Genomic DNA, 26,130 nt, shown 5'->3' on the forward strand with positions numbered 1-26,130 from the left:
AAATTAGCTGGGTATGGTGGCGCACACCTATAGTCCTAGCTACTCGGGAGACTGAGGTGGGAGGATCGTCTGAGTCCAGGAGTTTGAGGTTACAATGAGCTATGATTACACCACTACATTCCAGCCTGGGTGATAGAACAAGACCCTGTCTCTAAAACAAGCAAACAAAAAACAGTCATCTCAAATTCAAGTCAAAATAGCAATAACAATAATGAAAGTAATAATAATGCTATGTTTTTACACAATCATTGTTCAGGCTCACAACTCCTATTAATATTTTATTTTCCTTAAAGCAGACATAAAATTAGATTTGGAAGAAAATAACTTTGATGTATTATTTAAACTTTCTAGGATAAAAATACATGCAAGTTCTTCTAATCATCCAGAACTAAGAAGATATATGAGGTGTAAAATTGACATTTATTTTTGTTATTCTCAATGGAAGATCAGAGTTATAGTATGCTTCTCAGAAACTATTGTAATAGTTTACTTCATGGTATTGCCATAGAAATTTTTCCTGGTGAATGGCAGATGGGGCAGCCAATATTTCCATGCTTATTTCTCAAATGTAGAATTCAAAAGAGAGGTGTTGACAGAAAAAAAACCTAACACCTGCAATGGGAATACATTAGAAATGTAGTACTTTTCTTCATGATGTTAATGATTCTAATCTAAATTAATCAAGCTAATTAATGTGTTGCAGTAAGCACTGATGCAAACAGATTTCATTAATAAGTTAATGTAAGTATATGAAAACTCTATCTCTAAATTGATTCCCTTTGAAAAATTTCTGTAAGAACCATAGATTCATCAGAAATGCTCACAGGACAGATCTATATATGTTACAAATGGACAAACTAATAAATAAATAACATAAAAAATAGTCAAGGGTAGACATCCTGGCTTCACTACCAAATCATTTAGTAGTGTCAGGCTTGGCTGTGCTCACTGTTACTGTGTTACTGCTCTATACCTTCAAATTATTTAGAAGAGTAGGGACATTCTAACTAGCAAATGTCAAGTCCCATAGGAGCATTGCTTCTGAACTAAGCTTAAACAAATATTCAATGCTTAATTTTGATTAGGAAATGTTGTTGATATTGTGGTTTTGCTTTGTAACTTGATTTCTACCAAAAGGATTAAAAGAAAAAAAAAGGGTGAAAGTAGAGAATAGGGATGTTTGTGGGTAGGGATTATCTTCATTGTGTTGGCAAGCAAGCAAACTTTTGCCTTAGAGCTAAACAAATTTTGCTGATACTCAACTGTCAAATTATCTTGAAGTGAAAGATTTATAATAGCAAAGAGATAATTATGTGAGTAAAGATTTGAAAATCTATAGCACATCAGAGCATTTGACGTTGAGTTTTTAACATGTTTCTTCTTTCACCTGTACAGCTATATAAGACAAATCACTCTGTTCACTCTTCATATCCCAGTCTGTATCTGTTTCTGAATCACTGGAGTAAATGTCAAAGAGAGAGGAAGTTCTAGACCACAATTCATCTGTCTGAGTAGTTGCATTACACAGTCTTTTTCCAAACGCTTTCACTTTGGCTTGAATACCTGAAAGAGAATAAGCATAAGTACCTATGAGTTAACTTTGCTTTTCATATATCTTTAATATACAAAAGATCAATTCAATTGCTTAATCCATTGAAGAGTCAAAACATACCCACACTACGGTGACGGGGCCTTTTCAAAGAAATTTGTGTACTTTTATGCACTGGGCCTTCTTCACAGTGAGTAGGTACTGAAGTGACAATATTAGATGGATTATCAGCATGGGGTTGGGTTTGCACAACTTCATTTTCACATGTAATCTAAAAATATAAATCAGAGGAGAAACATATTAAAGTGTACCTTATAGGGTTTTATCTTTCAAAAGTTACAAGTAGTAAAACAGTACAGCTGAAAATTTTCAGTCACATATTAGTAAGGCTGATATTTGAACCTAGGCAAGGTGAATCTATAGTCCAAGCTTTTATGAATTCTGCCATACTGTCTTTTTTCCACTTATAAATCATGAATTCTGGTCAGCCAGAATGCATAAGCTATTTGCTTACAACTAATTTTTTTTTTTCTTAAATCAACAGCTAGAAGAGATAATACTTTTTTTTTTTTTTTTTTTTTTTTTTTTTTGAGATGGAGTTTTGCTCTTGTTGCCCAAGCTGGAGTGCAATGGTGCGATCTCGGCTCACTGCAATCTCTGCCTGCCGGATTCAAGTGATTCTCCTGCCTCAGCTTCCCAAGTAGCTGGTATTACAGGCAGGCGCCACCATGCCCAGCTAATTTTTTTGTATTTTTAGTAGAAACAGGGTTTCACCACGTTAGCCAGGCTGGTCTCGAACTCCTGACCTCAGGTGATCTGCCCGCCTCGGCCTCCCAAAGTGTTGGGATTACAGGCGTGAGGCACCGCGCCCAGCCGAGATGATACTATCGGTATTAACTTATTTGATATCTTAGCAGTCATATTATTCTAGAAAACCTAATCATTTGTTCTTTATACTTTATAGAAGTCTCCTTTAATAAGATAAATGACTTTTAATACTTTCCTGAGAAAAACTACATTGTGAAATGGAATTTTTTTTTTTTTTGATACAGGGATCTCCCTCTGTCACCCAGGCCAGAGTGCAGAAGCATGATCTTGGCTCACTGCAACATCCACCTCCTGGGTTCAAGCAATTCTCGTGCCTCAGCCTCCCAAGTAGCTGGGATTCCAGGTGCCTGCCACCATGCCTGGCTAATTTTTTGTATTTTTAGTAGAGATAATGTTTCACCATGGTGACCAGGCTGGTCTCAAACTCCTGGCCTCAAGTGATCCGCCTGCCTCAGCCTCCCAAAGTGCTGGGATTACAGGCGTGTGCTATTGTGCCAGGCGGTGAAATTTGATTTGTGGGGGAACTAATATGAGTAAGAGGTAGAAAGAAGGAGGGTTTTGATATGTAAAAGGTAATATAAGACAGGGTACCTAGAGATTGTGGAAGACGGTAAGAAAAGATATCTGGAAAAGTTAAGAGGGCCTGGGAGGAGAGAAAGTAAGTGATAGAGAAATGAAAACAAAATTAAAGTGTTTAGCAGTAGTGGCAGCTGCCTTCAAACCACTGAAAACATATTTTAGTAGGTGTCTTTGGTGGCTGTACCATAGGCTATTGATACCCAAGTTAAAGAAACTTTGTGGCCAGGCACAGTAGCTCACGCCTCCCAGCACTTCGGGAGGCTGAGGCAGGCGGATCACTTGAGGTCAGGAGTTCGAGATCAGCCTAGCCAACGTGGTGAAACCCCACCTCTACTAAAATACAAAAATTAGCTGGCATGGTGGCACATCAGCTACTCGGGAGGCTGAGGCACAATAATTGCTTGAAGCCGGGAGGCAGAGGTTGCAGTGAGCCAAAATGACACCACTGCACTCCAGCCTGGGCGACAGAGTGAGGCTCTGTTTCAAACACATACATACACATACACACACACACACACACACACACACACACACACGGAAAAAAAAAAAAGAAAGAAACTTTGTAAAGAAATTCTTGTGAAGAGTCCCTTTGTAACACGAATCTTATTTAAAGGGTTTATCTCCACGTTTATTAAATCATGACCAATTTTCACTAGTTATATCTACTTCTAAGCCAAGTATTGTCAAAGTCCAGAATAAACACATATTTCTGTATGTATTCTGGTGTATTCTGGATAAAATAGTTTTAGAAATTTAATCAGTGTTTAAAAAATAACTTTTATTCCCTTTATAACAATAATACATTTTTTACCGCAAAAATTTGCACCAGAGAAGCAAAAAGAAGCTAAAAATTAGTCATAATCTCACAATCCATAGCTAAAACTTTATATTTTTATGTTTTTTGTCTTTTACTATGTATTTTTAAAAATTGAGATAATATAATGCTTTATAACTTAGTTTTCCCACTTATTTTATATATAATCTGTTATTAAATATTCTAAATCATAATTTTTATTGCCACATAGGAATGTATTATACAGATATACTATAATTTATTAAAACAATCCATATTACTAGAAATATTTGAACATAAATCTCTTGTGCAGATATCTGATTGCTTCTTCAGATTAAAAGCTTAGAGGCAGAATTTCCAGGCACATATTAATCCACCAGCACATGAGTCAAAAGAAAGTATCTAGAATGAGGCAGAAAGAGACAAAAGGAAAACAGAAAATATAGAAAATGTCATAACAGACATAAGGGATAAGATTTAAAAGTATAACATAAAATGGGGCAGACGCAATATTTGAACAAATAACAGCTGAGAATTTATCAAAATGGATAGAAGGCATTAAGACATGGTTTTACAAAAGTACTATAAACCCTTTCTATTTATCAAAATAAAAACAACAGAAACCAAACCTATGCACAATACAGTAAAACTGGAAAATGAAGAGAAAAACTTAATAGCAGCCAGAGGAAAAAAGATACATTCTCTTCAATGGGGTAACCATAAGACAGAATAATGCCTAAACTTTTAAGGACACAGAAAGATTGAAAGTAGAAGGATGGAAACAGATGTACTATGCAAACACTAAGTTAATGAAAGCTGGTGTTGCTATATTAGCACTACATACTTAATAACATAGCTTCAAAATATATACATATTTAACAACATTGCTAATAACCTAATAACATAGCTTCAAGATATATACTACAAAATGGGTAGAATTTGAAGATTAATATGTAAATTCAAAATTGCAGTGGAAGATTGCAACATCACTTTCTTAGTAATTAATTAAGATAAAAATTCCAAAAGGATATAGGAAATTTAAACATGATTAATAGACATCAGTGGAACACTATCCAAGTGCAGTACGCACATTCATTTCAAGTACATATGGAACATTTAAAAAACTATTTTGGGCATGTTACAAGTTTCAACAAATTTCAAAAGATTAAGTCCATATATTGTATTTTCTCTGGCAGTAGTGTAATTGACCTAGAAAGCTATTGCAAAAATTTAACTAAAAAATGCCCAGAGATATGGAAATTAAAAAATATACTTTTAATTAACCCATGAATAAAAGATAAAATCACAATGGAAATTAGATATTTTATGCTAAATAATAAAAATACTCCATACCTAAAACTTGTAAGATTCAGTAAAGCCATGTTAGGTGGGGACTTATAATCTTTAATGCATATATTACGATAGAAAAATTAATTGGGCTTAATTTAGGTTACAATTATTAATATCATGCAAAAAGTATTCCACAAAATATCTCTAACATATCCCCCTCTCAGGACCCAGGTTTTCCTCTATCAACACCACTCTACTGAATTCTACATTTAGGAAATAAGCTTGTGAAACTTAGCTGTGCCATTTAACATTCACCATAAAAATTCTGAAAATCAATGATATAATTTAACTTCTTAAGAAGTTAAAGACAGAGCAGTGGACAAAATTTTAAAAAGTAGAGGAAGGGAATAATGAATAAGCGAAATAAATGAAAAAAATTCTAGAGAGAAGATCAACAAGGCAAAGTCTGTTCTTGGAAAAGACTAATAAAAATTGATAAACCGGTGGGGTGTGGTGGCTCATGCCTGTAATCCCAGCACTTTGGGAGGCTGAGGCAGGTGGATCTCAAGGTTAGGAGTTCAAGACCAGCCTGGCCAAGATGGTGAAACCCCATCTCTACTAAAAATACAAAAATTAGCCGGCGCGGTGGCAGGCACATGTAATCCCAGCTACTCAGGAGCCTGAGACAGGAGAATCGCTTGAACCCGGGTGGCAGAGGTTGTAGTGAGCCGAGATTGAGCCACTGCACTACAGCCTGTGTGACAGAGTGAGCCTCCGTCTAAAACAGAAAAAAAAAATCGATAAACCATCTGGTGAAGCTGATCAAGAAAAAATGAAAAAGCAAAAATTACCTCGGCTCAAACAGAATTTTTTTCAAATACAAGATTATCATGAAGGCTTTGTGTCAATACATTTAAAAATTTAGATGGAACAGACAAATTAAAAAATACTATTTATCAAAATGGATAAACAAAAGAACTCTGAATAACCTTATAACAAAGAAATTGAATCCATCATAAAAAACCTTTCCAAAAGGAAAACTCCCCTCTTATCAATGAATTCTAACAAATATTAATACCAAATTTATTAATGCATATATGCCATTTTATATGAACATTTCCAGAGAATGAAAAAAGAGAGAACAATTCCAAATCTGTTGGCATAATCTTCATACCAAACCTGAGAAAGGCATTCCAAGAAAGAAAAAAACTGTAGACCAGTTTCACTCATGCACACAGATACAAAAATCCTAAATATTTTATTTTAGCTAATATTTTATTAAGCAATATGGGAAAGAATAAAGCACTTTGACCAAATTGAGTTTATTTTAGCCATGCAAGTTTGATTCTATATTTTAAAACAAAGCAATATAATTTACTATATTAACATAATAAAAATGTTATCCTTAATAGATTGAGAACAACCATTTGATAAAATTCACCGTTATTTATAATCTAAACTAGGAATAAAGGGGAACATTTCTTTTTATTACAAAGAGAGCTATAAAAAACTATAGTAAAAATCATATCAAATGGGGAAATATTAAAGGCTTTCCCTCTGAAATTAGGAATGAGAAAAGGATTCCCCTCACCTCTTCTGTTCCCACACTGTACTGGAGGTTCAAGCCAGTGCAACAGGAAGAATACAAAATAAAAACACAAACATCAAACACTTTTTTCAGATGATATTTTTGTACATGTATAAAATTCAAGAGAATTTATAAACTACTGATATTAATAAGTGAGTTTAAGGTTTTTGGATACAAGTTCAACAAAAATTAATTTATCAATATACACTTACAGATTATAAAATTTAAAATACCATTTATAGTAGCAAAATCAAATAGCTGTGAATAAATCTAATGAAAGATATATAAGACTTCTACATCAAATGCCATAAAACACTTTTAAGAGAAATTTAAAAACCCAAATAAATGGAGATATATGTTCATGGATTAGAAGAGTCAATATTGTCAATATGCCATTTATTCCCACATTCATTTATGAATTCCATGGAGTCATAATCAAAATCCTAGTAGGTAATTTGTGAAAATTGACAAACCAATTCTGAAATGTATCTAGAAATCTAAAGAGTCCAACATAGTCAAAATATCCACGAACATGAACAAGGTAAGAGGTATTAATCAATTGAATATTAATTCTTAATAAAGCTATATAAGACACTGTGATACTTTTGCTTAGGCAAACAGATAAGTGAGACAGAATAAAGTATGTGGAAACAGACCTATGCATATAAAGGGCACTTGATTTATGACAAAGTTGACATTGCAAGGCCAAGAAGAAATGCTACTAGTTTCAATAAAATGCTGAGTCAAATGGGTATCAATGTTGGGAAAAATGAAACAAATCCTACCTCACACCAAACACAAAAATCAATTCTGAATTAGATCTAAATATAAAAAGTAAAAACAACAAAGTTTATTACAAACAGCATAGTAGAATGTTTTAAGTATTAAGCATAAAGAAAATTATTGCTAATTTGGACTACATCAGAATTAAGAACTTCAGTACATCAAAAGACATTATTAAGAACCAAGAGGCAACCCATAGTGGGAGAAGATAAAAACGTTTAACTGAAAAAGGACTTCCAGGTAGAATCTATCAAAAATTTTAAATCAACAAGAAAAGACAGACAATCCAACAGAAAAATGGGATAGATTTAAAAGGGCATGTCACTGAAGGCTACCCAAATATCCAATTAATATTTGAAAAAGTGTTTCCTTACTAATTTCATCAGTAATCAGGGGATGAAAAGCAAAAACACTACTACACACTCTGCAAATGGACTCAGATGTGAAAGACTAGAAATCCCACGTATGGGCAAGAATGTGGAACAATGGAAACTATCATACTTGTGGTAGAAGTGTAAATTGGTACAAGTATTTTAGAAAACTATTTGGTATTATCTACTGAAGTTTAATATAATACTATGACCCAGCAATTCTAGGTATATATCCTCAGAAATGTGTGCACATGTGGACCACAACACATTACAAGAGAGTTTATAGTAGTATTACTTATGATAGCCCCAATGGGTAGCAACCCAAATGTTCAACAATAGACAGACAAATTTTGGTATATTCACACAATGGAATACTACATAATAATGAAAATGAACTACTGTTATATGCAACAATATGGATGAATCTCAAAAATGTAATGTTGAACAAAAGAAGCCAGACACAGAAAATGGCTACAGTATGATTTGATTTATATGAAATCCAAAAAAAAAAAAAAAAAAGCAAACTTGGTTACCTTTGGGGAGAGGGGAGGGGCTGGATATGGGGTGATATAGGGACTCCTAGGGTGCTAGCAATGTTCTGTTTCTTTGACTTGGGTTGTGGTTACACATGTTCAGTTTATGATAATTTAATGACTTGTCCACTTAAGATTTGTTCACTTTTCTGTGTATTTGCTATAGTTCAAGTAAACAATTTAAAAAATTCAGTTGGGTTTTTAAAAAAAGAATGCAAAATTAACAGTTAAGGGAAAACAATAATCAAGCCCCTTTCTTTCCTTGGAAGTGGTGTCTTTTCGGAAGCCCCCTAAAGATATGTAACATTCATATTTATATTTATCTACATATAGCACCAAGCACCCAGAACAGTGTCTACAATAGCTCTTCAATAAATGTTGTAGAATGACTGGAAATCTGATTTTTAGACAGTTAGTCCTGGGATTGGGAAGAAAAACATTGGGTACGGGAAGAAGTCAGATAGACAAGCCAATTTTTTAGCGATGTGATTAGGGTTCTTTATCCAGACCAGGCTAAACATTTATTGCTATCAACTCAAAATCTTTTTTTTAACCTTATATACTTTTAAAGTGACTATTTTAGAACTCACACATAGTTTTCTAGTAATTCAGCAAGTATATTAATGTACTATGGATTGTTATAAATGTTGGCCAGTTACATTTACTAAACGGAAAACAGATTTATTATGTATGTTGGATCTGTTTCCCAATGGTTAGTTTTTATGGGTTATAAAGACTTTGGTTGTTTGACTAACTTGGCTTTTCTTCTCCCAATTTTTTATTAGGTTGTGTAATTATGAAGAAGAAAAATGGTGTAGGGGGATGTGTGTGGCACATGTTTAGTATTTATCTCTCATATGTACATGGATGTATATGTTTGGGCAAAGTTTGCATAGGTGGTGATGCTGGACAGATGGTTCAAGGAAAGGACAGCTATCTTGAGAGGTATACAGCTTGGTGAGGAGGCAAACTGGCAGATAATTGAAAATTCAATTATAATGCAAAAATTTGTTCCTATAGTCATGTAATCATTCCATAAATATTTATTGAATTACTTAAATTTGTAAAATATTGTTTTAGGCACTGCAATACAATGGCAAACATGATCCTAGCTCTCATGGAGCTTACATTCTAATATGAGAAACAAATATTAAGCAAACTACACAATTATTTCATGGCAATTATGGTAAGTGCTACTGAAGTATCTGTGCTATTGAATCACATGGAGTACACGAAGAATGAGAGTACATAACTAAGGGATCAAGGGGAAAATGTTTAGCTGATTTTTAAAGGAAAAAGACTTAATTGGTAATGATGGGAGTGGGAAGGCATAGTTCCAGGATATTATAATACATGGAACAACTAAGCAAAGTCTTGTTGGTAGGAAGTAATATAGTATAGTATGTCCAAGAACTGAAAGGTCAGCATGATGGTACACAGTGAGCAACAGGGACAGTGGCCTTGGATAGGGCTAGTGTGGTACGCAGTGGGAACAAACATGCAGGGCCATGTAAATTGGGTTAATAATTTTGCTCTTTATCTTAATAATTGCAAGATGCCATTAAAGGGTCTTAAACACCCACCCCAATGTAGGAAGCAAGTTAGTACTGCAGAAAGAGTGTTGATCTGGCAACCGGACCTAAGTAAGGATTACAGACCCCTGAGGAAATTACTAACCTCTTGCTATAATTTAATCTGTGTAATGGTGGTAAGGCTGAAGTTTATCACAAGGAAGGCTGGAAAGTTTTCTTTAAAATGGTAAGTGGGGAAGAAGGTAGTAGTAACTAGATGCAAAATGAGTGCAAACAATGTTTAGAAGGAACAGAAAAGTAGGCAGAAGAGAGCAAGATGGGGAAATTCAGCTCACCAGGGATACTGAACTTAAAGGCAGCTAGAGCTAGTTATCAGTCAAAAGGAAGCTTAAGGGATTTATTAGCAAGCTCCATCTTCATCTGTAGCTCCACATCTCCTTCGCCCCATCATTTGTGATACAAATAAGGGACTTTCCTCAAGCTTATAATGTTATGCAAACACAGTTTCAAGGACTCCAATCCTGGAGATTTGCTCAAATTAAACCCTTTCTATTTAAGAACTCTGGAGCAGCGAGTGAAAGCAACTCACTACTCTGCAGGACAAGACTGTATATATATATATGTGTGTGTGTGTGTGTGTGTGTGTGTGTGTGTGTGTGTGTGTGTGTGTGTGTTTTGGGGGAGGAGCAGTTAGAAGGAATTAACTGGGTCACTTAATTCCAAAATGTTAATGCTAAGTGGGACCTTGGAGATCACCTCTAAAGCACACCCCTAACTTTGCAGATAAGAAAACAGGAACTTTTGAGATGAGGTGCCTTTCCCAAGGTGACACTAAGTGGAGGAGCCCAGCTAGAGTCCAGGGGTCCTTACACAACCTTCGGTGGTCTCTCTTTACCTGTGAAGCCGCAGCCTGCTTCCCAGCTCGGGGGCGTGTACAGGAGACTGGACCTGGGGCAGCCTCAGAATGCCTGGCTGCCTGGAGCTCTCCTCTCGTGTCCGGGCGGCCTGCTTGGTCTCCCTCCTCTCCCCCCTTAGATGCCAGGGCGGGCACCCGGTGCAGGGTGGGCACGGCGCCTGCCACCAGCCTCAGGCGCTGGGAGAAGCGCAGGTTCTTCTGGATAACCGAAGAGACGTCAAAACAGGCTGGGGCAAAGTGGTCAGAGCAGATGACCGAGCGGTCATTGCCTCCGTACCAGTCGGCGCGGCAGCCCCGCACGAAGCGGTCCCAGAGCAGCCGCACGGCCCGGTCCTTGGGGAAGCGGAACAGCGACTTCCCAGACTTGGTGGTGTTGCCGCAGTGGGCGGCCACACAACGGGCCGGCATGGCGACCGTCTTCGGTGCGCGGGAGCCGGGCTCCCTGGAACCTTCGCCCTTGGGCACGCTCCTCGCAGCGGCCTCGGCGAGGCAAGTCCTCCCCTCCTCACCTGTCCACTCCGGGTCGGGATTGTTTCCTTCCCTACCTCTGGTCACCGGAAGTGGCGATCTGGGGCCCCCAGTGGGAGGGCTCTTTGATATCTTCCTCCTCCTCCTCCCTGCACTGCTCCCCAGGAGCCAGTGGACACAAGCAGAGGGATACAAATTTCGCGCGGGCAGCGCTGAGGTGGGCCGTAAAGAGGAACGGACCGGAAGTGGTGGTTGTCATAGCAACCAATGTGGCCAGCCTCTTCCCCAGCTTATCCTCCTCCCAATACTCCCGCTCTGTTTTTATGAGGCTGGGAAAATAGAATGAGGAAGTGGTGACGCACTGGGCTCTCACGAATACAACCAGAAGCTGCAAAGACTGTGTGGCTCTATCGATTCGGGAGAGGTCCAGACCGGAAATGGTCGTTTCCATGGTAACCCGGAGCAGGTTGCCTGGGAGATGACCTCTTTCGGGTCTCTTTGAATCTCCGCTGTAGCGTCACCTCGAAGGCAGATCTAACAGAGAACCTGGACTGTCTCCTATCATGATTCCCGGGAAATATCGCTCTGTTTCTGGCCGGGCTGCGAACAACGTAAGTTGGGCCTTCTACTTTCTCTTTCTTCCCATTGGTACTCTTTCTGACTGGCGTCTTTGTCCTAGGAGATGGGCTGTATTATTGGGACCGGGACCGCTGGGTCTACTCAAGCTATTGTCTGACCAGGGTTTGAGGTTCGTGGGCTGGACCAAGGCACAATTTAATATTATATGATGGGTACTCAAAGTCTTGTCCAGGATCTGGGCTCCCCAGAAGGTGGAGCTGGTCTGCTGTGAAAGGCTTGGGTTTATTTAAATTCCTTTGGCCAGTCAATTCCTTTTTCTTTTCTTTTCCTTTTAACTGTGAAGAGAATTTATCATTAGGGACTCCCACCTCCTTCACCTGTTTCATTGAGATGTTTATTTAGACCTGAATGGCAAATGTCGAAAGCCTGAGGTACTAACTAGAGGGTTAAATTGCTGCCGACATTTTGGAAAATAAATCAGTGAAACCTTTTAATTCTTAGATGTGATTTTATTGTTTTCAGCAAATCCTCAGAACAAGATCATTTACCAGAAACAGAAATGGAGCATTGTGTTCTAATTTTTTTGTTATATTTTTATTTGTACCTTTTTTTGGAAATATGTGTTTGTCTATTAAGAGCAAATTTTATGGTTTAATTTTTACATTTCAGGTGAACTGCGGGCTTCATCTGGTTATTCAAACATCATCGCTTCCTGAAAAAAACAAAGTAAGATTTAAGAAGGTTGCCATTTAAATTGAAGATTGTTTTAAATTCTACACAAATAGCAACATGACTTAAAGTGTAGTTAGATTCTAAACTGAAAAATTTAAGTAGATTTGCTTTGATTTCCAGTTTAAAGCTAGTTCTTACTTTCTGCCTACATAAAGCTAAAATAGCCCTCTTTAAAAAACTTAATGTTATTTTATTGATTACAAAAGGTAAGAGCTTTTTTTTTGAAATTTACACTTTTTTTTTTTTCTTGAGATAGGGTCTAGCTGTATCACCCAGGCTGGGGCGCTGGGGTGCAGTGGCACAATTTTGGCTCACTGCAACCTCTGCCTCCCAGGCTCAAGCAATCCTCCCACCTCAGCCTCCTGAGTAGCTGGGACCACAGGTGCATGCCACCACGCCCGGCTAATATTTTTGTATGTTTTGTAGAGACAGGTTTCACCATGTTGCCCAGGCTGTTCTCGAGCTCCTGAGCCGAAGCAATCCGCCTGCCATGGCCTCTCAAAGAGCTGGGATTACAGGCAACAGCCACCGCACCCAGTGATATTTATACATTTCTGAAATCAGGAGCCTTCTTAAAATTGATGGCATGTCACAGTTTAATTGGGGAGGTTTTTTTTCTTTCTTAATAGAGGGTAAAATAATGGTATGTCTTACTACTGATGACACCTTAGGTAAAATGGTAATTGGGAGGGCATATCCACACATCCCATTTAAAATCAGGGAAGAAAAAAACAGGTTAGAAGTGGACACATATTAGACTTAATGTTATTTAGAAGTTACGATAATGAATATGAGATTTTTTTCCGCCGGGCTATTTGCCCATAATGTCTCTAGCATTTCTAGAATTTCTGGCTTTTGATTTAATTTTTGAGATTTTGAGATAAACATGTTTTTCTTTCCCTTCTGTCTCACCTCAGCATTTATACTTACCTACTTTCTACACACTATGTCTCAAGACACAACATGATTTTTCCTCCTTTGACCAAGTTGGAAACCTCTAACCATCACAATTCAGGTGTGTCCTATAAAGTTATTAAATAGGCGTCACTGGAAGAACTCTAAAGTGAAGGGCAGAGTTCACACATAACAGCACGAAGAAGGGTAAGAAAAGGCATGAGGAAGGTAAACGGAAGGATATCGTTAGTCAAGGAGGCAGCTGTTGATTACATTATATATGAATATGAAAATGGTAAACACTCAGAAAATAGACAATTTGATCATCTCAAATAAACAGCAGTTAGATTAATTGAAAATATTATTTATTATAATTGAGCATAATGGATTCTCTCCAGAGCTTTCCTAATTGATTTCTCTGGACAAATCCTTTTCCGCCATTATAATGTTTCTAGGAACTGTGTGCCTCATCTAAATATTTTTCCAAACCATTCACTTTCTCTTGTGTGGACATCTATTCTGAGAAAATACCTTTAGGTCATATAATTCCTAAGGATATAATGCAAATGCCAACATAATGTTTATAGTATGGATACATTAGAAGCATCTTAATTTATTCAAGATACATATTTGGGGTTTTTTGTGGCTAATCATAAGAAGTTGTTCTGGTTTTGTTTTTCTCAGTCCTCCCACCAGATAATTATTTTAGATCTTAGAAGGCTTAAATATACAATTTTATTATATTATAATAGGACATTTAAAAGGATTATAATGATCAAAACAGTGATTTTTTCAACAGCATTTTATTTATATTGTGTGCCTTTTTTTGTAGCAAATGATTCTTTTAATCATTGTATTTGTGATGAGAGCATGGAGGGATTGGAAGTGTCTCAGCTTGGAGTATCTTTTATCTGACCTCATAAAATTGACCCTGATTTTGTGGGTGGTAAAATACAATGATAGAGGTGCAGCCATCACCTCTATCTAGTTCCAGAATTTTTTCGTCATTCCAAATGGAATCCCTGTACCCATTAAGCAGTTACTTCCCATTCCTTGCTTCCCTTAAATGCCTGGAAGCCACAAATATGCTTTCCATCTCTATGGATTTGCCAATGTGGTATTTTGTGTCAGTTTTCTTTCACTTAGCATGATGTTTTCAAGGTTCATCCACATTGTACCATGTGTATCAGTTATTATATTTTTTTAAATTTATCTTCAGTGCTTGGTGTTAAATTCGTCTCCAAATATTTTTTTCTTTAATAATGTTTTTCAGGTTGAATTCAAGCTAAATAAAGACCCATCGTCATTCCCTGGTAGACTTTTACAACATGACCTTGAAAGAAACTACTCAAGTAGGCAAGGTATTGTCAGTGAGTAGAGATCAGATGTGGTCATTATCTTTGAATAATATTAAGTGTTTAATAATGTTGAATTACTAGATTCAAATAAACTTGAATTTAAAATGAAATGGTTCACTGGGACCAAATTGGTTTGGTATTTTTTTAAATCATTGGTTGTATATGTGTAGCATAGTAGATTATTTCCAATACAGAAAAAAGCTGTTATTATTTTACTTTGAGGGTGGGCTATACACTAGAGAATCGAAAAAGAATGTTTCAAATACCATATTAGAACAGTATTTGGAAGTCGCTAATTAGTGAGAGTAAGAGTATGGGCACACAAATATTAAGGAAATCAGGAAAGAATGTAAAGTCAGGAGTAGAGAAGAAACAATCTTTCCCTGTTACTATCACATATAATTATAGATTTTATATGAAAGGCTTTAAACTCTAGTGTCTATCACTTGGAATCTTGTTAAAAATGCACATTCTTAGTGCTCCCCCTCCATCTTCCCCATTATGATTTTGTAGGTCTTGAGCGGGATTTGGAAATGTGCATTTTAATAATGTCACAAGTGATTCTGAGGTATATGGTTTGTGGGTCATCCTTTGACAAATACTGCCTCATGTGATCTGGTTATATTTCTGAAATATATTTTTCAAATCAAAGAAAACGTTCCTTCACATTTGAATCTTGGTTTGTTGCTGACAGCCATTAGCTTTCTGTAATGTGCTCATGTTAAACACTTCTGAATCCACATATACAAAACTGCCTCTACCTCTTAGGAGTTTATATGAGAGGGCTGATCAGTATAGGCCTTTCTAGGTTGTTCATGTTATTACTGTGGGAACATATGGCGATTTTAAATATTGGTTAATTTTCTCTCTCTTTTTATTTCTGGACCTACTTCTTGGACCCATCTAATCTGACATATCTTTTCTCTTTCCTACATTCTACACTCTTGTCTTGGCCAATTGCTGGACATGACGTCGGCCTAACTGCAGTTCCACAGTGTGGAAAACATCTGTCTTTGCCTTCTTTGATTCAGTTCAATACTTATTTACAAAGCAAGTATTGTGTGCTGGTCACTCTTTTAGGTACAGAATTATAGATGTGAAGCCTCAACTAGGGTTTTTATGCTTGCATTGTCAATTTCCTTGACATTTATGGTAACAATATCTTAAAAGTTTCCCCGAAATCACGAATCAAAATTAAGTACTTTCACTAAGGTTTTCTTGAGTTAGAGTAGGGAGTTAGTAAACAGATTTGAGGACGGCTGGCCAGGCAAACTTATTTAAGTGGTAAAGTATTACTAGATATTTGCTAATGAGGAAATAGTATGGATGTATTGCATTTTGTGAACCTGAGAGATGAATAAAGTTTTATACATAAGTAATGACCCATTCAGTATGAATTAACTCTTTAGGGAAAAAAACCTAATTGGTTTTTCATTTAAAAAATTTATTCAAAATTAGGTTCTGTGACAGGATACTAATTTGAAATGTCTTAAATGTGTACCTGGTTACTTTCAATGTGCTCCCTCCATAGTTCCAGGCAGTTTCGTGCAAAGAAGGCCACACAGCTTAGTTATTTTCTTGACTTTTGTCCTCAAATTTTACTTCCAAGGGTATAAAATTTTGGAAAAATTTTAAGTAGCACCTCATCAGGAAAAGTTTAGGGATGTCTGTCTAATAAACTGTATCTTGATACCCAATCATTATAATTAATTTCAGCCATTTCTTATTTTTCAAAATTAATCAAACATATCATAGCCTGTCCACACAAATTAACCAATGGTACTCTCAGTCAAAAGTAAAGACACTTGATATCTTATTTAAGCTAGTGAGTTTAAAACTTGATATGTGATTTCTTTAGGCTTCTTATAATATTAAGAGTTAACCCCTGTGTCTTTGAGATTTTATAAGTGCCATATATTGCAGGAACTACTATATAATAAAATTTCAGTTAACCTGACCTTATTGATTAAATCCCTTAATTAGGAATTTTAAAATGTGTGTATAGAAGGGAAGAGGCAATACTTTACTCTTAAGATAATGATAAATCACTGGAAAATCTAGAGTTAAGATTTTGGTTACCAAAACAATCTCAAAGACAGGGCCAAGTGGACACACATATATGGCAATATGTACTATGCCGTCCATCCATCCACCTGTCTGTCCATCCACCCATCTGTTCATTTATCCATCCATGCATCCATCTCTTCATCTATATAGTCATACTTCCAACCAGCCATCCAGCCATCTGTGTATCTAGCATACAGTGCAGTGAACATTCTTACCAAATTTAGACCATTATACTTCTTAACACTTTGAAATGCTATTTATATTGAGATTTTTTTTTAACAGAAGTAACACACACAAAGTAGATTTTCAATTAAATCTTAGTAAACTGGAAAAACAATTAATTTGTCTATTGATTGCCTACTGAATTTAGATTTTACCAAGAATATAAAGAATGTAAAATGAGGTCCATCACCCAAGGAGCTTGTAAATTTAATTGGGAAGACAAGAGCTACATATCTGGCAAGTTAAATAGTAATATAAGAAATAAATAATAACAGGCCGGTTGCTATGGCTCATGCCTGTAATCCCAGCACTTTGGGAGGCCAAGGTGGGTGGATTGCTTGAGCCCAGGAGTTCAAGACCCCATCTTGAACATGGGCAGTATGATGAAACCCCATCTGTAAAAAAAATACAAAAATTAGCTGGGTGTGGTGGCACATGCCTGTAGTCCTAGCTATTCGAGAGGCTGAGGTAGGAGGATCATTTGAGCCTGGGAGTTTGAGGCTGCAGTGAGCAGTAATCATGCCACACTGCATTCCAGCCTGGCTGACAGAGCAAGACCCTGTCTCAAAAAGAAAGAAAGAAAAATGAAATAAACAGTAACAAATTGTTACGATGAAAATTTTGCCACATAGTAATGTAGTTTTTATGTGGGTATTTATATACCCACATATATATGTGGATATTTATATACCCACATATATATGTGGATATTTTAACTGCGGATCTCTCTGGTTCCCAGTTATTTAGAAGGTCTTGTATGGTAGATTTAAGGCCTTTTACCCTAATCATTCTTATGTCTATTTTTTATAAGCAGTATATCACATCGACAGTAAGTTCATTATGCTGATAGTGATTATGACTTCTGTGTATAAAAAGAGCTAGAAAGTTTAAGGATAAAATTCCTTTATTCACTGAGTGTAAATTTAATCTTTGATTATTGCCTCTGTATCTTAAGTCTTGTAAAGTTTAAATTTGCCTCTTAAAAATTGAGGACTGCCTTGAAGCCTTAACAAAATCATTCAAAAAACCTAACTAATGCTAACAAGAGAAACTGAGGTTGTCTGCTGCTTGGAGTTTTTCAATCTTTTGTCTTTAGTTGACCAATTAATCTTTAATTAGTTAATTCTTAGACTGTAGTCAGTTTTTAGACGGGTTTTTGTTTGTTTTGTTTTTGTTTTTTTAACCATCTTGATTTGATTTCCAAATCAATTTACTGACTTGTGGTTGCTTTTAGGTATCTTGCTAGCATGTGGTTATGTCAGAAAATCAGTTTATTGGTGAATATGATGTCAATTCTGAATGCTTATACTCTAGAACATCATTATTATCTTGATATTTCGTAATATTCAGAAAAGTGGGATGTGAGCACTGATTATTTTGTTCAAGAAACTAGGGGTGAGATACTTCAGTTTATGCCTTGCAGACCTGGGGAAGCTAGCAAATGCCATTGCCTTATAGCTTTTTAATATGATTTATATAGAACTTGATTTTAAGTTGTCATTATATTGTCTGGTGACCTCCCAAAGAGTAGGTTAGCTTTCTAGATTTGGTTTTCATCTTTTTGTTAGTTCAGCAGCAGAATTCTGTGGTAACATCAGGTTCTATTTTACTATTATACTTAGTGCTCCTTTCAAGCATTTCAACATCAGTTGCTGCTTTCAGAAGATTTTCTTTTCATAGAGGAAAATATGGTAGATTTCCTCTGGCATTCAAACTGTCACGTTTGACCCATTACTCAAATTCTTACCTCATTTCTGGAACTTCTCATTGTTTCTTCTTGACCATTTACGTTCTTCTAGTTCTTTAGAAAATATCTTAATATTCACCTCCCCTCAAACCCATCTGTAACCACCTTCATTAAGTAAAAAATAACTAGACACACTTATGTGCAAACTTACAAATAGGTATTCTTTTTATTCTGCATTTATGTATGTTGTTCTATTTATGAATTTCATATGTGTATTTATTAATTTCAGTCTGCTAGATTGAAAGCTACGTAATGGCAAGGACACCATCTAACAAACAGCCTATAAACCTTAGAGGGGTGTCATATACTTTGTGGACCCTAACTACGGTATGCTAGATTTACTGACATCCACTTTGGTATCTTGGCAATATTCTCTACTAATAGTGGCTGAACTTACAAAGAAAGAGATGATGTGAGGTTTACATCTGCTATCCAAAACTACTTTTTGTATATTTCCTATGCATCTCATCCACAACAAATGTGACAGAACTATATGGGCTGGAAATGAAAACTGCCACGAGGTCCTTATCAGCATTTGGAGATTCTTCCATTAAGACACCTTCAAAATCCAGAATCCAGCAGCGCTGTCATAGTGCTGGCCCAAATATATCTGGTAATGAGAGACTATCATTTTAGTTATAGAGAGTTAGAATTTAAGACAAGGAGTCAGGATTACAAAGGAATAAAGATAGCACTGGAGTAGTTCTGTACTTTCAACCAATCTGTAAGGCAAGGGAAAAATTATTTGGCATACATGGAACACATAGTTTAGGTTTAAGAAGGAAAGAAACAAATTCAGCTTAGTAATTAATTTCAAATATGGAGAGCTATGGAAACTATACTTTCTAGATAAGATATTTATGGTGCCAAAATTCTCCAGATATAAGGTGACTTTAGTTTCAAGACTTCGAAGGTTTTTCTTAATTAAGTAATTTGTATATCATTTTTAATAGGTGATCATATTAATTTGGTGAGCTCATCATTGTCATCATTTCCTATTCTTCAACGTTCTTCTGAAGAGAAAATTCTTTACTCAGACAGGTTGAGCCTAGAAAGGTGAGGACAATTTCTTTTCTTTTCTTTTTTTTTGACTAGGTAATACATAGACATGGTACAAGACTTGAAAGATGCAAGTCTCCCTCCTTCCTCCTGTTCTCCAGTTATTCAATTCTCCTATTTAGATATAATCTTTTTTTTTTTTTTTTTTTTTTTTTACCAATTTTTTGCTTCTCCTTCCTGAGGTACGGTAAGGAATTTTATATCTATATAACATAAAAGAGCTTGACTATATTTCACAAGAGTACTACAGCAATTCTAAAATATGACATTGATGAAAAATGGATTGTAGTATAGAAAAAAACCACAATATAATCCTCACATGAGCTTCCCGGGCCCTATCCAGTCTAGTTTCCTGTTACTTCACTGGCTTCATCTCTTCCTACAGTCTCCTTCACTCACTGCTCCAATCATACCTGCCTCCTTGCTGTTCCTTGAATACACCAAGAGTGATTATACCTCAGGAATTTGGTACTTGCTATTCCCTCTGCCTGGAATGCTGTTCCTTCTCATATCTCTAGGCTTACTGCCTTCAGGTCTTTGCTTAAATGTCATCATTTCAGGGATGATTTTTCTCTGGCCATCCTCTCCAAAATTGCAACCCCTTCCACACTGAAGTCTCTAGCCCCCTTCTCTGCTTTCATTATTTTTCTTCTTAGCATTTATTACCCTATAACATAATAACTATTTACTTACTATGTTTATTGTCTGTCTCCTACTAGAATATAGGTTCCATAAGCACCGAAATTTTTGTCCAGTTCTGTATTATTGGTATTTAGAACAGAACCTGGTACAAAACACGCTCTTGATAAAATTTTTTTTAATGAACGAATATATTTAGAACTTGATCCCCATCTTTACATCTAGGAAACTATCCACAGTAGCATGGTGGATGAAGGATCCCAATCTCTGTCTACCCCAGTGGTATAACCAGCAGAGAAAATATCTCTGTTTTGCATACCTTTAGCTTAGCAGTGCACACCTGACAACAAATTATGATGAACTATCTGTGTTTATAGTTGGGAAAAACTGCTGGAGGTTCTAACATGTTCTTTTGTAGGAAAAGTAAGACCGAAGGGCAGTATCTCTCATGACATCTTTGCGGTATAAGTGGTTTTTGAGAATGCTGTCTAATATTTATAACTTTCATGATATTATTTTAATGTTTTGAGGGATTTTTTTTAGTAACTTTTCTCTTGATCTTTAAAAGACTGGACAAGAATAGTACCTCAGCCCTTCAGTTTCATGTTACTTGACATTAACAGGAGCCAGTATTTGTAAGACTGACATAACAAGTTAGGCACTTCCTTTGTAGCTTGGGATGACTCAGGCAATTGTGAAGATGGGTCCTTAACAGCATGGGCCTCTGGGGTGTTAAGAAGCAAACTTTGATTAGGCAGAGACTTGCTTATCAAGAAAGTCAGGATTGAGAGAACTGACTCCGCTTCAAAAGTTGGTTGTAAAATGACAGAATCACAAAGTTAGGCACCATTTGACAAGAACCAGGATGTGCAGTCAAGAAAGTTTGGCTAGCAGCAAGGAACTAACTCAGGGATCATTTTTGAGAGCCAGTGGGTAGTGCCAGTGATTTCCGAAGGCAGATCTGCCATGCTGTGCAGCTTCTTAGCTAGGAGGCTGAGGGGTCAAGGGCAGAATCCAACCCTGAGAAGAACTACTTGGAAGAGCTAGGCTCTGGCTGTTTTGGGAGTTAGGTTAGGCCTGGAGTACCAGGAAAGCAGCCTATCGGCACCAAAAAGGAAACACAGAAGCAAAGGCATAGTCCGATAGATGTATCAGTAATGAGGTAGGATGTAGCAACTCAAGAGTTTTGTAGGCCTAGAAACTCCCCTTGAGGGCAGTGGGTCTCTGGTTATTATGTATGTTTGCTTGCTTGTTTTGTTGGAGTGACAAGCGTTTGTGGGGTTAAGCAGTATACAAGTGAGCCTTGGCACTGAGACTTAACCACTGTGTTTAGAATCAGAGAAAGTGACTTTATTTCAATCTACGGTAGTTTAGGTAAGAGGGAGGATGGAGGTTATTTATTTTCCTATCTTAGTGATGACCGATTCAAGAATTGGATGAAATAGAAGTTGGGGAGTATCAGTAAGTTTAACTAAGAGAAAAAGAAAAAGACTGAAGCAGGAAAAGTGAGACGATTTAAATTTTTTGCTAAGCTGATGCACAAAGATACAAATTTTAAGGTAGAATACTTACAATTTATTAATTTATAATTTATATACTAAATTTATTGATTTATCACAGTTGTGATAAAATAGTTGGATAAAATATTGTGATAAAATAATTGAATATATGAAGTGAATTTTAAATATTCTGTGAAAAAATAATTGAATACATGAAATGAATTATAAAATTAACCACACATTAAAATAATTAAACTATTGCCCAAAATTTCCTTTTCTTTTCCTCTGTCTTAAACAGGTTTCTTCAGAATCTATATTTTTAAACATCATATATTTGTTAGCCATTAACATTGTTATTTTTTTTTCCGCGAATCATTCTTTTTTCTCTTCATCAGGAAGATTCTGATCACTGTCATAGTTTCACTTATGCTAGTAACACTCTGATATATTTTCTTTAAAGCTTTCATTAACTTGATTTCTACTGAAAGAGAATATTTCTAATAAACTTCCCTATTAGAGTTGTTCACACTCAGATAGAGCTGTATTTTCCTTGAGATGTATTTTAACCTCTCAGAGTAGAATCACACAGGACCTCCTCTCTGCCCCTATTATTTTACTACTAGAATTCTTAAAGGGCCCTGAACTTATTTACTTCACATGTAGTATGTTACAACATTTTGTATAATAGAGGCTTACTGTTTTAAATATAGCTCAAAGCATATATTTTTAAGGTTTCATCCTACCCTGTAGCACTCTAAATGTTCTGCAAAGTTCAAAGTGTTGAGCATGTAAACATATACTTAAAATCTTAGTTTCTAAGGAAATGTTAAGTGAGGACCACTTTGCCATTAATGGATCTCAGGATGAATTTTTTTTTTTTTAATAAAAGTGAACTGTAGATGGCTGAATTTCTTGCTCATTTGAAGGTGTCATCTGGCTCAAGAGTCTGTGATTCTCTGAGACTTTTATATGTTTTTAACTCTGATGACTTAGTTGCCTGGGCAATCGTTACATCAGTGGATTGATGCCAAGGGCATTTGTCTGGTTATGTGACAAGATTCTTTCAGCCATTTAAACCTCTATCACAAAAGGCAATTACGTTGAATGTTTTCTCATGTTAAGTCAGTTTCATGTGAAATAACTTATATTTGAGTTTTTTAAATACTATGAGACCTTAGACATAATTTTAATAATAAACCCTGTCAAAGTCTATTGGCTTTTTTTTTGTGAATGATTTACAATTAAATATAGGTCGCTTAGCTCATGGGGGTTGGAAGTGGTCCAACTTATTTTTTTCTCCTCACAGAATGGGAGCACAAATATACTACTAATAATATTTGTAAGAGGAGGTAGGTGGCTGAATCATAACCTAATTAACTTTTTAATATTTTTTCTAGACAAAAGCTCACCGTATGTCCTATCATCAATGGGGAAGACCACCTTCGTTTGTTGAACTTTCAACACAATTTTATAACTCAGATACAAAATATTTCTAATCTACAGAAGTTAATATCCTTGGATTTCTATGATAACCAGATTGAAGAAATTAGTGGGCTTTCGACTCTGAGATGTCTTCGTGTCCTTCTGTTGGGGAAAAACAGGTATTCTTTGTAGAGCAGTTTTTGTAGCCTAATGTTATGTGTAGGATTAATGTGGAGATGACAACTTAGAATTGAATAATACTTAAGAAATGAATAAGCTAAAAATTTTTAAAAATTATTTGAATTAGTTGAATGGAGTAAGATCCAGTCATAATTTGTTTCATGAGATTCAGTATGACAGTTTGTCACACCAGATAACATTTATTATGTATTTTACTTCCATTGCTTTCCAGTGCCGTATCTTATAGGGAAGTAAATAGCAGACTTTGGCCTTGATTTTGTTTTCTTAGAACTTACTTTAGACATATGTATTCACTTTAGGCTTATGTGTTTCACTTGTGACTCTTCCCAGTGTTTGACTGAGGGTAGACACTCGATACTTGGTGATTATCTCACAAATTGATTCTTTTTCAGACGGTAGTTTCAGAGTGTATCTAACATTACATCCTATATGAACTTCCCCAGTTCCTTTTATACAACTCTATTACGTAGTGCAACTATACAGTTCTTGACTCATTTCTTTGAGATTCATTCACTACTTTTCATTCTATTTTACTGAATAGCTTTTGCAATGCCTACAAAGAAGGGCTTTATAGTAAAATCAAAAAATGATTTTTAATTATCAAATGAAGACTTTAGATATATGTTATAATCAGGCTACGTTCTCCTCCCCCATCTTTCCCTGCCTCCCACCCTAGCATGGATCTTGGATTACTCCTTGCAGGAAAAAAAAGTATTATCTTTTCCTTACCTGTCTCAAGGTTCATGGCCGACACTCTATAACGAAGACAGATTAACAAGAGAAAAGCATTAACAATTTATTTAATACAACTTTTACATGACACAAGAGCCCTCATAAATGAATATCCTCCAAAACAGGGAACTGCGTATTTTTAGGCTTAGGCTTGAAAACAAGTGGACAGTATGATTGGACAAAAGGAGGTATGATCTAATGGTAATAAACTGGGGGAACTTAGCAAGGCCTATTTGTTCAGATTCTTCTTGGTGTCTTTGTGTCTTCATTCCCTTTTTTGGGGTATATTATGTATTTTACTTCCATTGCTTCCTTCTATGAGCGTCATAAGACCCTCATTCCAGAGGAATCCTGCCCTATATCCAAAAAGGGAAGGGATAGATCAGATACTTCTATTTATCTGGAAGGTAGATCAGAGAATTCTTTTTATGGCCTCGGGGAGAAAGGTGAGAGAAGCTCAGACAGTGAGCTTAGGAAAAGTATCTTAAATGTAAGGTAGGGTAGGTAGATCAGAGAATTCTTTTTATGGCCTTAGGGGAGAAGGGTGGGAGAAGGTCAGAGAGTGAGCTCCCTCCATTTTATTTATTATTATTTTTTTTGAGATGGAGTCTCGCACTGTCACCAGGCTGGAGTGCAGTGGCGCCATCTCGGCTCCTTGCAACCTCTGCCTCCCGGGTTCAAGTGATTGTCCTGCCTCAGTCTCCCGAGTAGCTGGGACTATAGGCGTGTGCCACCATGCCCAGCTAATTTTTGTATATTTAGTAGAGATGGGGTTTCACCATGTTGGCCAGGATGGTCTTAATTTCTTGACCTTGTGATCCACCTGCCTTGGCCTCCCAAAGTGCTGGGATTACAGATGTGAGCCATCGCGCCTGGCCTGAGCTTCCTCCTTATATGATTTTCTCAATTTCCTTCAGCTTAAATTACTCAGTATGCCAATGTGCCATAGTTTGGGGTATTGTGTGCCCAAAATAAAGCCTTGACTGTCTTTATTCTCACTACCCAGTGATAATATAAGATACTTTTCCCAATATCATGTCCCAGAGTGCTAGGCTCTTGTCTGTCCTCCATAGTTTCTATGAAGGCTCCTATCAGTGTAGTTTATTAATTAGTTCAAGTGTTAAGCTAAGCATTATGTAGTCTGAGCAAATTTGGAGAGTATCTTAGTCTGTTTATGTTGCTATTAGGCAACCCATTGGGGATCAAATTTTAACATGATGTTCGGTGGGGTCAAATATTCAAACCATAGCAGGGAGATTATAGAATCATAGAGTATTAGAACTTGAAATGACCTCAGAGAGTAGCTTCCTCTTTTTACAGATGGAGAAATGGAAAGGCAAAGTGACTTTTGCAAAGTTGGATATATACAATAAGGGAATGCCACCAGAGCAGTTCACTGAGTAAGGTGAGAAGGGAAGTTCACTTTTCATACATTTAAGGCATTCCCTAGTCTCCCTATTCTCTTGCCCAGGTGCTCCCTATTCTCTTGCCCAGAGATTTCTTTTTTTTTTTTTTTGAGACAGAGTCTCGCTCTGTCGCCCAGGCTGCAGGCTGGAGTGCAGTGGCGCGATCTCCGCTCACTGCAAGCTCCACCTCCCAGGGTCACGCCATTCTCCTATCTCAGCCTCCTGAGTAGCTGGGACTACAGGCGCCCGCCACCATGCCCGGCTAATTTTTTGTATTTTTAGTAGAGACGGGATTTCACCATGTTAGCCAGGATGGTCTCGATCTCCTGACCTCGTGATCCGC

General features: G+C 36.5%; 2 protein-coding genes across 8 annotated transcripts in view; one reads left to right on the forward strand and one right to left on the reverse strand.

Moving 5' to 3' along the window:
• Nucleotides 1-265: 265 nt before the first annotated feature.
• Nucleotides 266-11,326, reverse strand: THAP10 (THAP domain containing 10). Of its 2 annotated transcripts, XM_030814682.1 has the most exons (4): nucleotides 10,742-11,291; nucleotides 6,631-6,651; nucleotides 1,673-1,820; nucleotides 266-1,563 (listed from the first exon to the last, which is right to left on the reverse strand). In XM_030814682.1, the coding sequence occupies exons 1-4, from the start codon at nucleotides 11,168-11,170 to the stop codon at nucleotides 1,367-1,369; spliced, it is 795 nt and encodes a 264-aa protein (XP_030670542.1). In that variant the 5' UTR covers nucleotides 11,171-11,291; the 3' UTR covers nucleotides 266-1,366. The 2 variants fall into 2 exon arrangements, with proteins under 2 accessions (XP_030670542.1, XP_003267215.1); XM_003267167.3 differs by lacking the exon at nucleotides 6,631-6,651 and having other exon boundaries at nucleotides 10,742-11,326.
• A 17-nt stretch (nucleotides 11,327-11,343) lies between these two features.
• Nucleotides 11,344-26,130, forward strand: part of LRRC49 (leucine rich repeat containing 49) — a 163,851-nt gene continuing 149,064 nt past the window's right edge. For 2 of the 6 annotated variants that reach the window (XM_030814675.1, XM_030814677.1), the window contains exons 1-5: nucleotides 11,688-11,841; nucleotides 12,479-12,535; nucleotides 14,709-14,805; nucleotides 19,783-19,885; nucleotides 23,424-23,627. In XM_030814675.1, coding sequence (XP_030670535.1) covers nucleotides 11,794-11,841; nucleotides 12,479-12,535; nucleotides 14,709-14,805; nucleotides 19,783-19,885; nucleotides 23,424-23,627 — 509 coding nt within the window. In that variant the 5' untranslated portion in view covers nucleotides 11,688-11,793. Of the gene's footprint in view, nucleotides 11,842-12,478; nucleotides 12,536-14,708; nucleotides 14,806-17,258; nucleotides 17,320-19,782; nucleotides 19,886-23,423; nucleotides 23,628-26,130 lie in introns of those variants that run through there. The other 4 variants (XM_030814676.1, XM_030814678.1, XM_030814679.1 and 1 more) reach the window with 4 other exon arrangements.

The sequence above is a fragment of the Nomascus leucogenys genome, chromosome 6 (genome assembly GCF_006542625.1).
Source record: "Nomascus leucogenys isolate Asia chromosome 6, Asia_NLE_v1, whole genome shotgun sequence".
In the NCBI taxonomy this organism is placed as follows: domain Eukaryota; kingdom Metazoa; phylum Chordata; class Mammalia; order Primates; family Hylobatidae; genus Nomascus; species Nomascus leucogenys.

Excerpts from the sequence above, each read along its gene's own strand:
- THAP10 (XM_030814682.1), bottom strand. The coding sequence starts at position 11,170 with ATGCCGGCCCGTTGTGTGGCCGCCCACTGCGGCAACACCACCAAGTCT. Across the intron at positions 6,652-10,741 it reads AGCAGGCTGCGGCTTCACAG|TACAGTGTGGGAACAGAAGA; the intron begins GTAAAGAGAGAC and ends TTGAACCTCCAG. Across the intron at positions 1,564-1,672 it reads GCCCCGTCACCGTAGTGTGG|GTATTCAAGCCAAAGTGAAA; the intron begins GTATGTTTTGAC and ends ATTCTCTTTCAG.